Source organism: Batrachochytrium dendrobatidis, assembly GCF_000203795.2.
Source record: "Batrachochytrium dendrobatidis JAM81 unplaced genomic scaffold BATDEscaffold_13, whole genome shotgun sequence".
Lineage (NCBI taxonomy): Eukaryota > Fungi > Chytridiomycota > Chytridiomycetes > Rhizophydiales > Batrachochytrium > Batrachochytrium dendrobatidis.
The window spans coordinates 625,698-639,162 of NW_006281111.1; the positions used below are offsets into that span (position 1 = coordinate 625,698).

The following is a 13,465-nucleotide window of genomic DNA, read 5'->3' on the forward strand; positions in this document are numbered from 1 at the left end:
CTGTTGTTGATGGCATGGTGCCATTGCGATTTAAAAAATGAAAAATGCATGATATACATGAGTAGTTTTTAGCTTGTGCATGTGTTGCAGCTGTATTCACGTAAAATAGAACTTGTATTTATCCAAAACAATTCAGGTATAAAGACATTTGTTATCAGCCCTCTTGATCATTCAACCCAGGCTTGTGTGCAAACTGCATAATGTTTGTTTATAAAGGTGAAGGATTCAATACCCAAGATCCAGAAACAGCATGCGCAAAACTAGTCATGATTTTGGAATAGTGAGCTGCACTGGGAGCCTTGCCGGCCATTTCCTTGCAACGTGCAATAATTTCTACTTTTTTGACTTCTGCTTTTTCCTGAAATAGCGACAGAATAGCTGGCCGAAACTAAAAAATAGTGTAGGGTGGTAAGCATGATTGTTTCAAGGATCAGTATGCAGCGGTATAATTGAAGTTTACCTGATCAATGGCTGGATTTTGAGTCATTTTGAGAAGATACACATCATTGATCATTATGCAAAGCTTATTAACCACGCATTGAATAGTCTGCGTTAAAGTATCATTGAGCTTGGACTCTGGCACAATTAGCGTATCAACAAACCAAGAATAAGTTTTATAAACATGCTCGAATATGATCAATATCACACAATAAAAGTACTTACTGCTATTGTCTAATATGTATTTTGTAATGTATTTGAATGTGCATACTGGCGATTCAAGGAAAAGGGCTTTGACTAGAATTTCTATATGTGCCTCTGATAAATCGCCCTCGGGTCCAATCAATCCTAATGATGTTGACGACGCTGCTTGCTTTGATACAGCCGCAACACTGCTAGGAATAGCTTGCATTGCTTCTCGGTTAACCTGCTGTGACTGTCTTCGCCTCATACGCTCTGGCGGTCGCATGGCTTCCACAGATCTAGTTTATTAAAAAGGCAACGTGGTTAGCATTAGTATTCAAACTTTAGCATTACTGCAAAATTAAACTATACTTTTGGCCTTCCGAGCGAACAATATCCATCTGTCTGACAACAATATCGGGATATCTAGAAACATCACAAACTCATTCAAGTCAGTTCAAGCCAACATTACTAAATACAATACTATTCATGCACCTAGCAACAAAGTTGTCATCGCTCTTGACTTTAAGTCGCCATCCTAGTCCAGCATCCAAATCTGCAATCTCGTTTAGCATGCCTTTTGCCATGTTGGGCATCAAATGAGTGGCATCTACAAATACTTTTCGCAAAACATATTCATTGTCTGCAAAAAGCATGAGCATAAATCTTCGTGCATCGTAAGGTCGTCCAATATAAAGTAGCTCGCTTTTTACGACCCATACACCTCGAATTAACACAGCAACTTGCTCCAATGCAAGAATAAAGTCTTGTTCGGTAGTGTTTTTTCCAATCATTTGATAAAGGCTAGAAAATTGAATTACATGGGCTACAGACCAAGTACGTTGTCATATCAGCACAGATCTAGTTTTCCAGCATGGATATTGAATAAAATACAAGATGGCCGCATACCATTAATCAATAGAGCCTTAATTTTTTCCAGTAATGGAAGATGTTCCATTTCACGAGCAGACATTCCTGGTCTAGCAAGATTCTTTTTGGCATCTGGGCGTTGTTGACGGGAAAGTAGAACATCATTTTTGAAATCACTAGTATTTACACCAAGCTTTAGAACTATGCAGTATACCACTGTAATCTATACACAAATCATGCAATTGAATGTTGAATGGCATGTTTAAATTACCTTGCTAACAAAGGACTGATTGTGTTTAGATATGTTTGGCTGGTTGATACAAATTCAATCGGCTGTTCTTTTGTTTCACTCAGTAAACCTCGATAGTAAAGTGAATCTTCGTGCTGTATATTAAAAAATAAAAATCGAGTTGGTAAGGTAAAACTATCGATAGCAATGCATAGTTGCTATAATTCACCTCGACATCATAAATAGACAGCGTGGTCCATGCTTCGTTATCAAGATTGCGTTGAATTTCAGCCAATGATGCTCTCCTTGCAGCGTCCTTATCTTCTAAAGTACGTGCCATCATCTAATCGCACCAGTTTCAATTGATTGCATCAAATGTTTGTCAATACAAATTAAACATTATTTTAGCACAATGAAATATCTAAATGCACAGCATCTACCTGCACAACTTTGGCTTCCTCCTCTACTCCACTGATTTCCTTTCGTTCTTCATATAGCACACGCTGATTTGCAGATTTTTCCTTATCATGCAGCTTGTCAATATAATCCAGCGATTGTCTAAGCTGCAAGACAGTTGAAAGGGGTTTAAGATGAATAGCACCTATGCGTAAAGATGGTCAGCATTGATGCAAGTCTATATTTGGTAATAACATCCCAGCAATTGGTCAATTTAGCTGATTAAATCATATTTGGCATACCATCTTGGACCACACCGACCATGTATTGGGCATTCAGAGGAACCATCTTGGAGTCCATTTTGATATGGTCTAGCATTGTTCCAGAATCTTGACGATCGTCTCGATTAGCCAAATCATACGCAGTTGCAATGGGTTTGTTGTCTAGTCCTTGACCAAATCGTTCGCCTGTGTTCCAGTCATAATGCGCGCTTTCTTTGTCCAGTGCAATATCCAGCTGCACACGGTTGGTATTGTATTTGATGCGACCAGCAGTGGGTTGAACATCCCGAGTAAAGGGTATTGGACGAGTTGGAAACTGCATGAGATAGAGAGACTCGGTGAGTTCGTTTGACATGTACACGGGCATGACCTGAATAATAGGATCGTCGGGATCGTCGTCTGAAACATCAATTTCTATAGTATTGGCAGCATTATTGTGCGAGTAAAGGCCTTTGACACTAGAGCTTAGTGATTCAAAGTGAGATTAGTTGATACTGAATTCAACACAGACTTTTTTGACAAGCAACAGAATGAACAGACGAGTGTCAGATTTGGTATGCTATAAAGCTGACCAATTTGATATTTTCTGCAACATCATGAATTCAAAATAAAGCAGTTGAAATTGTACCTAAATTCAGTATGTGCTGCAGTATCAAAACCATCTTCGTTTTTGATATGGACTTGATTACTCAACTGTTCGTCTGGACTGTTGCTCTCATCATCTTCAAACTTCAAACCAGTTTCTTCAAGCAAATATTTGTCCGTGCCTACATCGTGATATTGATCATCACCTATAGCAGAAACTGCCAAACCTTTTCGGTCACCTCGATACATATCAAAACAAAAAGGTAGATTCGGCTTCAGGTTTGAAATGGCAAAAAATGAAAAAATTGGAGTTGAAAATCAGACCAAGAGAATAGCAAACTTGAACAGATTCGGTGATTATGACAGAGGAAAGCACAATCACTAATGCAGTGCAGATGGACGCACTCGAGCCCATTGCTACAAACACATTAGTGTTTACTAACTTGGCTTTAGAAGCATTTGATAATCAGGGACACGCACTTCGCAATGAGTTGCTATCCAAGTATCAGCATCTTATCAAGCTTGTCATTCTAAAGTCGTTTGGAAGAATGCTGGGTAAGACTGTGTGTTGCTATTCTTGCTTGTCAGGTTGAATGGACTTGAGTCGAGTCCAGATTATGCTTGAACCACCCTGACTGCATATTAGATTTACTGATGATTAGACTTTGATTTGTGTAGCCATTTTTGCAGAAACTGCCACTGCTGTTCAAATCAAAAAAGATCTTCACAAGACTCAGTTTTTAAACTATGAACTGAGAGTGTATTATGGTCAGGTAATACTGATTTGAGTTTGATGTTGAACGTTTATCATGGTTTTTGGTCATCAATCTGACTGTATGCAATTTAAACCATGCAAATGTGATGATTAATCCTGGCTTGAAACTATTATCTAGCATACAGATTTAAGCCAACTGGGACTGGATGGCAAAATGAAACAAACTTTACTATCCGTCCCTCAATTGGAGCGCAACTTTCTTCTCTCTCCACCTGGCTCTCCACCAGTTGGCTGGGAGCAACCCAAGGAATTGGCACCCGTAACAGGCGGGCATACAGAAGCATTATCACTTTCTACGCTGTCACTTGCAGGATTCTGTCTTGATGGAGGCGTGGATGTGGATCTGGACAGTACACAACCCCAAAATGTAGTAGATACAGCACATTTTAGCAAGCTATCAATAACTAGCGATGGCAGACGACAAGAAACACTTACGTTTGGAACAGGCGTGGCTTCTGCCAAGAGCAGTGCAGATGTGTCGTTGCCTGTGATTGTCATTGAAGCACCGTTGTACAGTGAGCCTGATCTAGACTCGGAAAGCATTCCTCTCCCACGCACTCCTCTCCCACGAACAAGTAGACCTCATCATTCAGGATGCTGATTTACAGCTGTATTTACGTAAAATGGAACATTAAACAAGGATGCCAAAGTGCATAATAAACAGTCAGTCTCATGGAATGATTGGTACCAAATTTACTGAGTAATAGTCTAGTGACTGGCATGTATAGTTGTATTTCCAAGATTGCTCTTGAACTAGAGCGCGAATGTATGAAATTAGAATACAAGTGGAGTTTGATAATAGCCGGACTCGGATCGTGATGGATGAATCTGATGATTGCAGTGTATGGCTATGCAAAAACAGAATCTTGAATCAAATTACAGTTTGATTGTGTATGATGAACATTGTGTTTATTGAATTGGGTGTCGATTAAAGTCAATTTGTAGTAGGAAACCAACGAATATTGAACCATTGTCAAGACAATCACTTCCATTTTACGTGAATACGACTGCAATTTGATTGAAATAGTAATAAAGTGATTGTCGTTTTAAATGTCAAGAGTCGATCTAACTCGATTTATAGCAAAATGCTGTTATTTTAATCGCTTTGTAGTTTGCACTTCAAGCTTTCTTTATCCAATTTGACATTAATGGAAAAGGTATCTAAAGAACGCTAGTGATCTGGATTGACTACTACTTGGCTTACAATCTTGCCTGTCTTTTTTCAATTGATTCAAGTATTCTGGTTGGCGAGACCCAGGTATCTAACCCTGCTTTTTATATCAACATCGTCCTTTTAATTGTATTATGTATAAGCATTACCATAACTTGATGGATATGTTTGCAGCACTCTTACTTTGTAATTGGTCGTGTATATATTCAACTGGATGAATAGGCACTGGCATTCACCCATTTCTGTCACCAAAGGTAAATGGTAATGGTAGGACATGTCTTGAATGTGAGAGTTGATGTATCATTTTTTATAATAGCCTCCACGAAGCGACGAATCGACTCTCCATTTTGTTCTTTATGGCATCAAAACTTTTATTCTAGGACCGTTCTTGGCTACGATCAAGATAATCCTCATTGCTGTGGTTGCACTACTATGGTCAATTCTTGATTTGGTTTCAATAATTGTAAGATCCATTCTCATAACTAGATATGCAGTACACATTTAACATGTTCTATTATTGGCTAATTCACTATCATGTGCTGTGAAACTTGACCTTGTATGAATTTCAAATTAAAACAGCTCATCTCACCCAAAATACAATATACTTGGAAACGAATTGTTTATGGATCTCTTGGGCGGACTGTATTGGCATTGTGTGGGTTTTGGTGGATTTCTAAATCCAATTCAACATTACAACGAGGTGGTCGCAAGTCGGGTTTATCTCGAGCAAACCACAAGTTGAAAAAGCCAAACCCCGATCTCTACATCTCCAACCACACATCTTATTTCGATATTTTGTACTATGCATCCAGGTGAGGTGCTTTTTTTTGATTTTAAATACGATTTATATTGTAGCTTACAAATGGTTTTCATGTTTAGCATTTCGCCAGTGTTTTTGCACATTTCATCCAATGGGATGGTGAGGCAGATTTCGTTCTGGGAGGCGTTGATGGAGGCAGGCAACTATCCTGACTTGGATGATGAACCTGACAAAGTAACGTTTGTCGATTTTATAAAGAAATATAACAAGTCATCGTGTGTTGCACCAATCGTTATATTTCCAGAGGTAATGCTGATACTGGATAAGCGTTTAGAATGCGTAGACTATTTGGGCAATATTCTAATATTTGGTTTCTGATCTGGTTTAGGGCACGACTTCGAATGGACGTGGACTGTTGAAGTTTATGAACGTGTTCAAAGATATGAATCCAGACGAGCTCGATATTCAAATTCACGTCACTGGCATAAAGTAAGATGCTTGATGTTATAGAGTAGAGTTTGAATTGCACTGATTAGAGAAGCTATGATATAACAAGGTGTTTTTAAATTTCAACGGATTTCTGTATATCTAGATATGTCTATAACCAATGGTGTCCGTGTTACACTGTTGGAAACAAGTATATTCACTTTTTCTGGACTCTAGCTCAGGTAATTTACTGCCATATAGTTCTGTATGTGATGATTTACCTTGTCGATGAGAGTATAGATGGAGTTGACAGTACATCTATATAGTTGTATAATACACTCGAGGTGCGAGAGCTTCCACCGCAAGAGTTGGACCTTTCATCCAATCCATCAGCTGTAGACACAGCTGATGCTGAGGAGGACGCTGTGGGTTTGCAATTCAGCACAATTTTAGCTCGAATTCTACGGATCCGCAAAACATCTAAAAGCGTCGTGGACAAGTGCGAGTTTCTCAGCTTTTATCGCGAAAGGGAGAGCAGGAGATATAAACGCAAGAAATGAATGCTATTGCAAGCATACGAGGTTTTGATGCCTTTATTACATTTTAACTAAAAAATATTTTAAACGGAAAAGTACATGATCCCATCCTTTGACGAGATTGTAACAAGATCATCTAGACGAGACTGGATAATCGAACTATCCAGCGACTTGTTTTTTAGATTTTTTGCAGTTTTTTTACGAGTTTCTCTCGCACTGTTCCAAATGAGAGATCAGAAGACTTGTACAAAGAGTTTTAGCAAGTTTAAATCACGACATCGATAAAGCATATACACGATATTATCAGGACCAACCTTTTTAAAAATGGAATCAAGTGCAGATCGAATACAATCACTAGATATAGATTCATTTGCATCAACCGGTGTAGGTGATGAGCTTGCTGAAGTAGGTTCCTCGGCTTTAGACTGTTTGCTGCTCTTGGTTTCTGACCCAAAATCAGCCTTTCGCTTTTTGACCTTGGTACTTTTTTCCTGCTTCATAGTAGTTTGTTCTGAATCAGAATTAGCTTTTTTCTCAAGAGTTTCAGCTTCCGTCTTTTTGATTTGTGAAATCAATGATGGAGTAGTGGTTGCTTTGACAACATTTGGTGTAGCGCTGATTTTGGTGGTGTTTTTTGAAGCAGCATCTTGATTTTTCTGTACATTTATAGATTGAAAACATAATGGATTGGCTATTTAGTATCAGTCGGTGAATGCAGATCTTGATGTTTCAAAACAGCTACTACCTTTCCCTTGGGTGGCTTATAAACCGACTTTTGATATTTTTCAGCCTCAGAAATGCATGAGGTATGAGCACGATAATCTGTTCCTTGAAAAGTGGTTGAACAGTCAACGCACGAGTAATAGGCTCTAGGACATCTGTAATAATGCTGTTCCAGTTTTGGTTTCTTGATTGTTTCTTGGCAAACCTCACTATGTAATTTTAAAACATAAAGGCTGGTTTATATCTAATGATCGCAGGTGCAACTTGGTTGATTTGGAACTTACCATGAAAAGGAAACCATTTTTGTAGCTTGGCAAGATGATTTCGAGGATGATTTCAACCAACACGGTACAACACGTCCTCAGGACATTGACAGTTTTTTGGTGTAATTTAAAGACAAGTTGCTGGAAAGGACTCAAGTTCACATTCACCAAACAACAGTCGCAGATGGTTTGTCAACTGCTTATTGAGTCCATGCATTCAATCCATTGTGCATCCAGTCAACACATCCATCCATGCATCCAACCAGAATATCCATCCACTGTCTTACATTTCAATTCTATTCAAGCCTTGCTCTAGTTTACAGAGCCTCAATTGCTACTGACCTGGAGTGATGCATACATATGCTACGGTGTTGACTTGACCGGGATAGATGTCTGGACCTGAAATATCCAGTTTTCATCAGACCGTATATAATGCTGTAGCAGCTGTTTTGATCATGCTGATTCAACTTTGGCCATTAACAAGTAGTTACTCTTTGTTTCTTGAAGCTAGCAGTTTGTTTTCACCAAGGCTTGAGTGGATTGAAATGAATAGTGTCAGGATTGAACACGTTCTGTTGGATGATGTCGATCATGACTTTACACTTGATGTCGATCAGATGTATATTGTATAGGCTCAACTGACATTTTGGATTGATCTAATCTCTATATAGCCTAAGCAAATCAAGGAAATCAAGGAGTTTCTCCTGACTTGCAAGCGCAAGGATGCTCAGTCTGTCAAGGTCAAGAAGACAGGATCTCAGCACAAGTTCAAGGTTCGCTGCTCAAAGTACCTGTACACTCTTGTTGTAACTGATGCTGAAAAGGCCGAGAAGCTCAAGCAATCTCTTCCTCCTAGTAAGATTAGTTTTTTTTGATATTTATTTAGTTGAATCAATAGCTGATATTTTGGATTATGTTGTTAGCTCTCCAGCGTATTGAGGTTGCGTAGATGAATGATTGGATTTCCACGCCAATAAAACCACTTCAAGAACTCTTGGTTAATCATTTATTTTTTGAATGAGATTTATGTTGTATTGAAGGTCATTTCAAGGTGGATTATTTGGGTTTATTCGAAACCGTTGGTTTTAATGATGATTTGGAGCAAACTGAAAAGATTATGTGAATGCAAGAACAATGGGAATCTCCATCAATACAGCCTGAGGTCGATCAACAATATGCACCTCGACAGCCAGATGGTGAGACACTTCCAGATGTTTGCCAAACATGGTTTGGTTCAATACTTGAGCAGCGGAGATATCGTACAGATCTAGCAAGATGCGAGGTCCGATTGCTTCCCGTGGAATCTCTCTTGCACCCAAGACGTTTCTATCTCTCACATATGACTTGAACTCTGGCTTCACCTTTGCCAACAAGGAAGACTTTCTACCCAAAAACTTTGTCCGTTCGACCAGTGATACAATGACATGATCAATCAAGACATGCTTGATGGTTCCGGCCATATGGATTGACACTCTGCATGGAGTTACAGTAATAAAGTTTTTAGGGCCAGCCTGGTGGGCCAAGATGATACGGGATCCAGTTACAAAGCAATTGACTTGTAATTTGGATATAGTTGTAGGTTTGCTGTAGATTTTTAACTCGGAAAAAGTAGGTACTCTTTGAACTCGAAAGTCAGACAAGCAGGCCACCATTTCAATATTTCCACCACTCTTCCAGTTGTTGAGTTCATTCGGCTCTTCACGGATATCAAGCAGCACCTCGACACGGTAAGAAACCGATCCTTCATTAGAAGCAAATGTAGGAGGACACCGATTTCCTTGCAAATCAACTTTAAATCGCAGCTCACGGGATCGAATCAGCATAAGCTCTTGCTTCATTGGTTCCCATAATACAACTGTGCGATTTAAAAAAATATGATGCTCAAAGATACCTCGAAGTTTAGAAGGCTTGGATCTATCAGAAAAGGCACGTACAAACTCTTCACCAACGATTCGCAGTCTAACTCGCGCCAAACTCATTAGAGGATCTTTAAAGTGAACATAGACATGGCCTTGCAAGGATGCCAAATCATTGTCCAAAAGATGGCCTTGGTTGACACCCCGAAATGTGATGACAGGGTTGGAAAGATTGATTTGCATTGACATGATTTCTGGGGGCAGGTCGGTTTGTACTTGTGAGTGATATTCCTTGGAATCGAGTGAAGCGGTTCTAGAATAAAAGCCACGAGTGCTACTGATGATCGAGCTTCTAAATGAGGAGATACCGTTGAAAATCATAGCAGGCATAGACGTGGATGAGTCAATGGATGCTGAACCAGAGCTAATTGAAGTACCAGAATGGGCAGATACAGCTGATGACCATAGTGTTGGTTGAGGAGCTCTCAACAGAGTATTGAATGAGGCGGGTGGGGTCAATAGGGATTGAGAAGAGCGAACTGAAGTAAAGGGAGGTGATGTTGGAGATGTTGTACTATTTGTAGCAGGGCTGCCAGTATGGGGGTTTTCAGGAATAAGAAGTGATGGTGACATGGATTGCTGACGCTCTCGAAGCTGCTGTTGGATTTGCTGGTTATGCTGCGATTGGATGGGAATTTGATCAAGTCTTGTTCTCATATGCAGCGTAGAACAATGTCAGTTGAATGGATTGTCAAGACTAGGAGCAGATAGTTGTGGATGATGAATCAAGTCAATCGAGTTGATGTATAAAAGAAATCCCTTGAAGACGATCCAGAAAGATCAAGAGCAGTATGAGTGATGCTCCAACTAATTCTTAGTTGTCAGGAAACTGAATGAACTGTTGTCAAAACAACTGTTGTAATGCTGAGCAGACACATGCTCTCCACCCGCAACCCGCAAGCTTCCTGTCCACTCCATCAATGACACTGAATCTAGGCCTACAACTAATATTTTACCTCTTCAGCAACGGATCCGACCCGCTAGATGCTTTACTGTACCATGCCATCAACTGCTGTTTGAAACATAATTCCACATGCACCCCCCATATTTGCTGACGGGGATGATTCGACTTGGTCGAATCAGTTAAAAACTTTCATTGCTTCTGTTTCTTGACACTAAGCAATAAAAGCTGATACTATCTAGTCTTAATCTATAGTTGGCTGCTTTCATCCGTATCAAGCCTTGTTTGAGTACTTGAAACTTGATGATTTCCTGTAATCTCCTGCTAGGTCAGCAACTGCATTGCTGATAAAATGGTATCATTGTCAAGAGTGTAAAAAAATGAACTCGACATTGCCATGATGAATACTCCAAATGACCGTCATACTGAAATGAGGGTTTTTACAACACATTTCAAACTTTTTTTTTATAAAAAATTGATAAAGCATCTTGTCGATATCCATTCGCTTGATCAATATTGATTGTTTTATACAGAAACCATGTCATTCTATCTCGATACTACACCAACCGAAGGTGCATTACAGCAATCGTACATGCTCCATTCGGAACAGGCTTCAGACTATGATAGTCCGCCATCCACTCAACCATTGGAACTAGAGGAAGCTGCAAAACATTCAGTTAGTGTGGATCACACTGCTGAGCCAGAAACATGCACTGAGATGATCGCAAATACAATTGATTTGTCCACCGCAAATGATACGCAAGCAAAGCATGATTCCAGTATAGTTGTGGATCAAATCATGATACCAGTCGAGCCCGCTTTGAATATACCAACTGCTTCCACTCACCCAACAGTTACTGAAGCCAACAATGAAACAAACAGTGTTTTATTGGATGGGCCTGAATCAAGCATTGAAGTAGCAGGCGGTGATGGATCCGAGTCTGACGCAAGTAAAGTAACGTTTAGCGATAGGTATATACAAATAATTTAGCTAGTCATTTATTCACAAAATACTAATTTGTCTTGTACTGCATTCAAATCATTATTCCAGTTCAAGTGATTGTTCTAGTGAGAGTTCTGACGATAACAAGCAAGTAGTAGATGGAAATAAAAAGCGTCGTGCAAACACCAGTCGAGCATTTAGTGATGACGATGATGACGATGCAACAACGGGAGTAATTGCAACAAAAAATGAGGCAGTGGTAAGGCTTGACCATCCAAAGATTACAACTCGATTAAAGATGATGGTGTTGTCCAAGTGATCATTGCTTGCTAATGTCTAATGCTTTTATCTATATGATTTAGAATTTACTTCCTGTAGAACCCATCACTTTTGAGATTCCAACCCATCTTCCAATAGTTGCAATAGGTGCCATCTCAGCAATCGTAGATACTCTTGTAGTAATCAAAGCATCTGTTGGAGGCGAGGTTCAAGTGCTAGATGCGGACAGTATTCTTTTTTTTCAAGATCGGAGTATCCTCGGTCGAATTTTTGACACATTCGGTCCGGTAAACGAACCGTTATATACCGTTCGCTTCAACTCTGCAGCCGATATTGCTGCAACACAAGCTGCAGTTGGCACCTCTGTCTATTTTATCGAGAATTTGGCAAAAATAGTGCTCACCCAACCGTTGCGTTTACTAAAAGGATCGGATGCTTCAAATCTATATGATGAAGAGGTCGCTGCAGATGAGATTGAATACTCTGATGATGAAAAGGAAATCGAGCATCGTCGACTCAAGAAAAATGCAAAAAAAAGTCGCGGAGATGCTCAAAAGTCTCAAAGAAATGCGGATAATGCCAGTTCAGAAGAGGAAGGTGCGATTGCAGAAAGCGACACTTTGCAATCGCGACAGACCAATGAGCGAGGAAGGTATCGAGGTGGCGATCGTGGGAATGGTCGTGGCAGAATGAGAGGTCGTGGCATGAGCTCTGGTTCAGAGAGATTCGGCTACAATGGCGCTGTACAAGTTCGCTCAGATCGACAAATTGATCCTAATGCAAGTTTTCAATCTCAACCTGGCTACCATCCATCTGGACACGCTTTTAGACCACATTATCAAAATCAACACAATGGTAATAGATTACAACAGGGACCGCAGTTACATATGCCACCCAACCAGCTGTTTCGTCCTGCCTTTCCGCCACATTTTTCACAGATGCCATTTAGACCTTTGCAATCTCCCCATTTTCCACAATATCCTCAAAGACAAGTATATTTTAATCCTCAATTTATGCCCATGAGCTATTCACCGCCTGCTCCGTTCATCAATGGATCGTATCCATCTACTGAAATGCCTCCATCTGGGTCAGATAGCAAGCCTTTCTTACCATACTATGGTGCTCAGCAGCTTCAAGATATCCTTTATCAAAAACCGAATGGCTTTCAAACGGCAGCTATTCAGACAAACCAACAGCCGGCACAAAACATTGCACAAGATTTGCTCAATAAGCTGTCATCTTTGCAAAACAACTGCTTTCCACAGGATGGATCCAACAAATAAATCCGAGACTGTTTGATTGAATAGTTTTGTAGATACATTTTTAGATTTAATTACACCAGATGTGGAGATTATCGACGTAAAGTGAAATATTTGTTTTGCGATGACCGTTTTTTGAAAGACAATGTTTGAATATGTGCTGTAGGTTCTTGTCATGGATTTGTTTTAATTGATATTTTCAATAAACACACCGTTTATCATAAAATACAACCAGACTATAGCTTTGAACTAATTATCCACTTTTGATGATCATGCATTGCATGATTTCCAGCAACTATCGCTCTTGGCAATGCTTTTTTGCAAATATCTATAGATTGTTGATTTGAATGGCAAGAGCATCTATCGATCGTGCCTCGTGTACCGCGGTGACAGTATGACTTGTTGACACGGCCAGCTTGCTGAACGATCTGCTTTATCGTCTGCTGAAACAGTAGTCTGTCTGATGCTATTAGAACGGTTTGAAACTAATGAAAATGAGTTGAAATATAAACATTTCTGCGTTTTCATTCC

The 13,465-nt window shown here is 39.7% G+C and overlaps 7 protein-coding genes across 7 annotated transcripts; 4 read left to right on the forward strand and 3 right to left on the reverse strand.

Moving 5' to 3' along the window:
* Positions 1-208: 208 nt before the first annotated feature.
* On the reverse strand, positions 209-2,764 carry BATDEDRAFT_27504 (uncharacterized protein; the record flags this gene model as incomplete). Its single annotated transcript, XM_006681628.1, has 10 exons — positions 209-388; positions 461-576; positions 664-920; positions 994-1,047; positions 1,117-1,447; positions 1,531-1,667; positions 1,763-1,875; positions 1,950-2,063; positions 2,161-2,321; positions 2,419-2,764. 10 exons carry the CDS (start codon positions 2,762-2,764, stop codon positions 209-211), a joined length of 1,809 nt encoding a protein of 602 aa, XP_006681691.1.
* A 577-nt stretch (positions 2,765-3,341) lies between these two features.
* BATDEDRAFT_91447 (uncharacterized protein) lies at positions 3,342-4,433 on the forward strand (the record flags this gene model as incomplete). The annotated part of the gene is made up of 3 exons (XM_006681724.1): positions 3,342-3,537; positions 3,661-3,755; positions 3,876-4,433. 3 exons carry the CDS (start codon positions 3,342-3,344, stop codon positions 4,356-4,358), a joined length of 774 nt encoding a protein of 257 aa, XP_006681787.1. The 3' UTR covers positions 4,359-4,433.
* A 472-nt stretch (positions 4,434-4,905) lies between these two features.
* On the forward strand, positions 4,906-6,674 carry BATDEDRAFT_91608 (uncharacterized protein; the record flags this gene model as incomplete). The annotated part of the gene is made up of 9 exons (XM_006681725.1): positions 4,906-4,914; positions 4,994-5,015; positions 5,151-5,182; positions 5,245-5,391; positions 5,508-5,740; positions 5,784-5,994; positions 6,077-6,177; positions 6,281-6,356; positions 6,441-6,674. 9 exons carry the CDS (start codon positions 4,906-4,908, stop codon positions 6,672-6,674), a joined length of 1,065 nt encoding a protein of 354 aa, XP_006681788.1.
* Positions 6,675-6,678: 4 nt separating this feature from the next.
* Positions 6,679-7,674, reverse strand: BATDEDRAFT_91448 (uncharacterized protein; the record flags this gene model as incomplete). Its single annotated transcript, XM_006681775.1, has 4 exons — positions 6,679-6,891; positions 6,965-7,306; positions 7,396-7,582; positions 7,658-7,674. The coding sequence occupies 4 exons, from the start codon at positions 7,672-7,674 to the stop codon at positions 6,829-6,831; spliced, it is 609 nt and encodes a 202-aa protein (XP_006681838.1). The 3' UTR covers positions 6,679-6,828.
* Positions 7,675-7,820: 146 nt separating this feature from the next.
* On the forward strand, positions 7,821-8,585 carry BATDEDRAFT_91609 (uncharacterized protein; the record flags this gene model as incomplete). The annotated part of the gene is made up of 3 exons (XM_006681726.1): positions 7,821-7,823; positions 8,308-8,491; positions 8,560-8,585. The coding sequence occupies 3 exons, from the start codon at positions 7,821-7,823 to the stop codon at positions 8,583-8,585; spliced, it is 213 nt and encodes a 70-aa protein (XP_006681789.1).
* Positions 8,586-8,751: 166 nt separating this feature from the next.
* Positions 8,752-10,209, reverse strand: BATDEDRAFT_91479 (uncharacterized protein; the record flags this gene model as incomplete). Its single annotated transcript, XM_006681776.1, has 1 exon — positions 8,752-10,209. The coding sequence occupies one exon, from the start codon at positions 10,207-10,209 to the stop codon at positions 8,752-8,754; it is 1,458 nt and encodes a 485-aa protein (XP_006681839.1).
* A 782-nt stretch (positions 10,210-10,991) lies between these two features.
* On the forward strand, positions 10,992-12,958 carry BATDEDRAFT_91610 (uncharacterized protein; the record flags this gene model as incomplete). Its single annotated transcript, XM_006681727.1, has 3 exons — positions 10,992-11,425; positions 11,505-11,655; positions 11,759-12,958. 3 exons carry the CDS (start codon positions 10,992-10,994, stop codon positions 12,956-12,958), a joined length of 1,785 nt encoding a protein of 594 aa, XP_006681790.1.
* Positions 12,959-13,465: the final 507 nt, after the last annotated feature.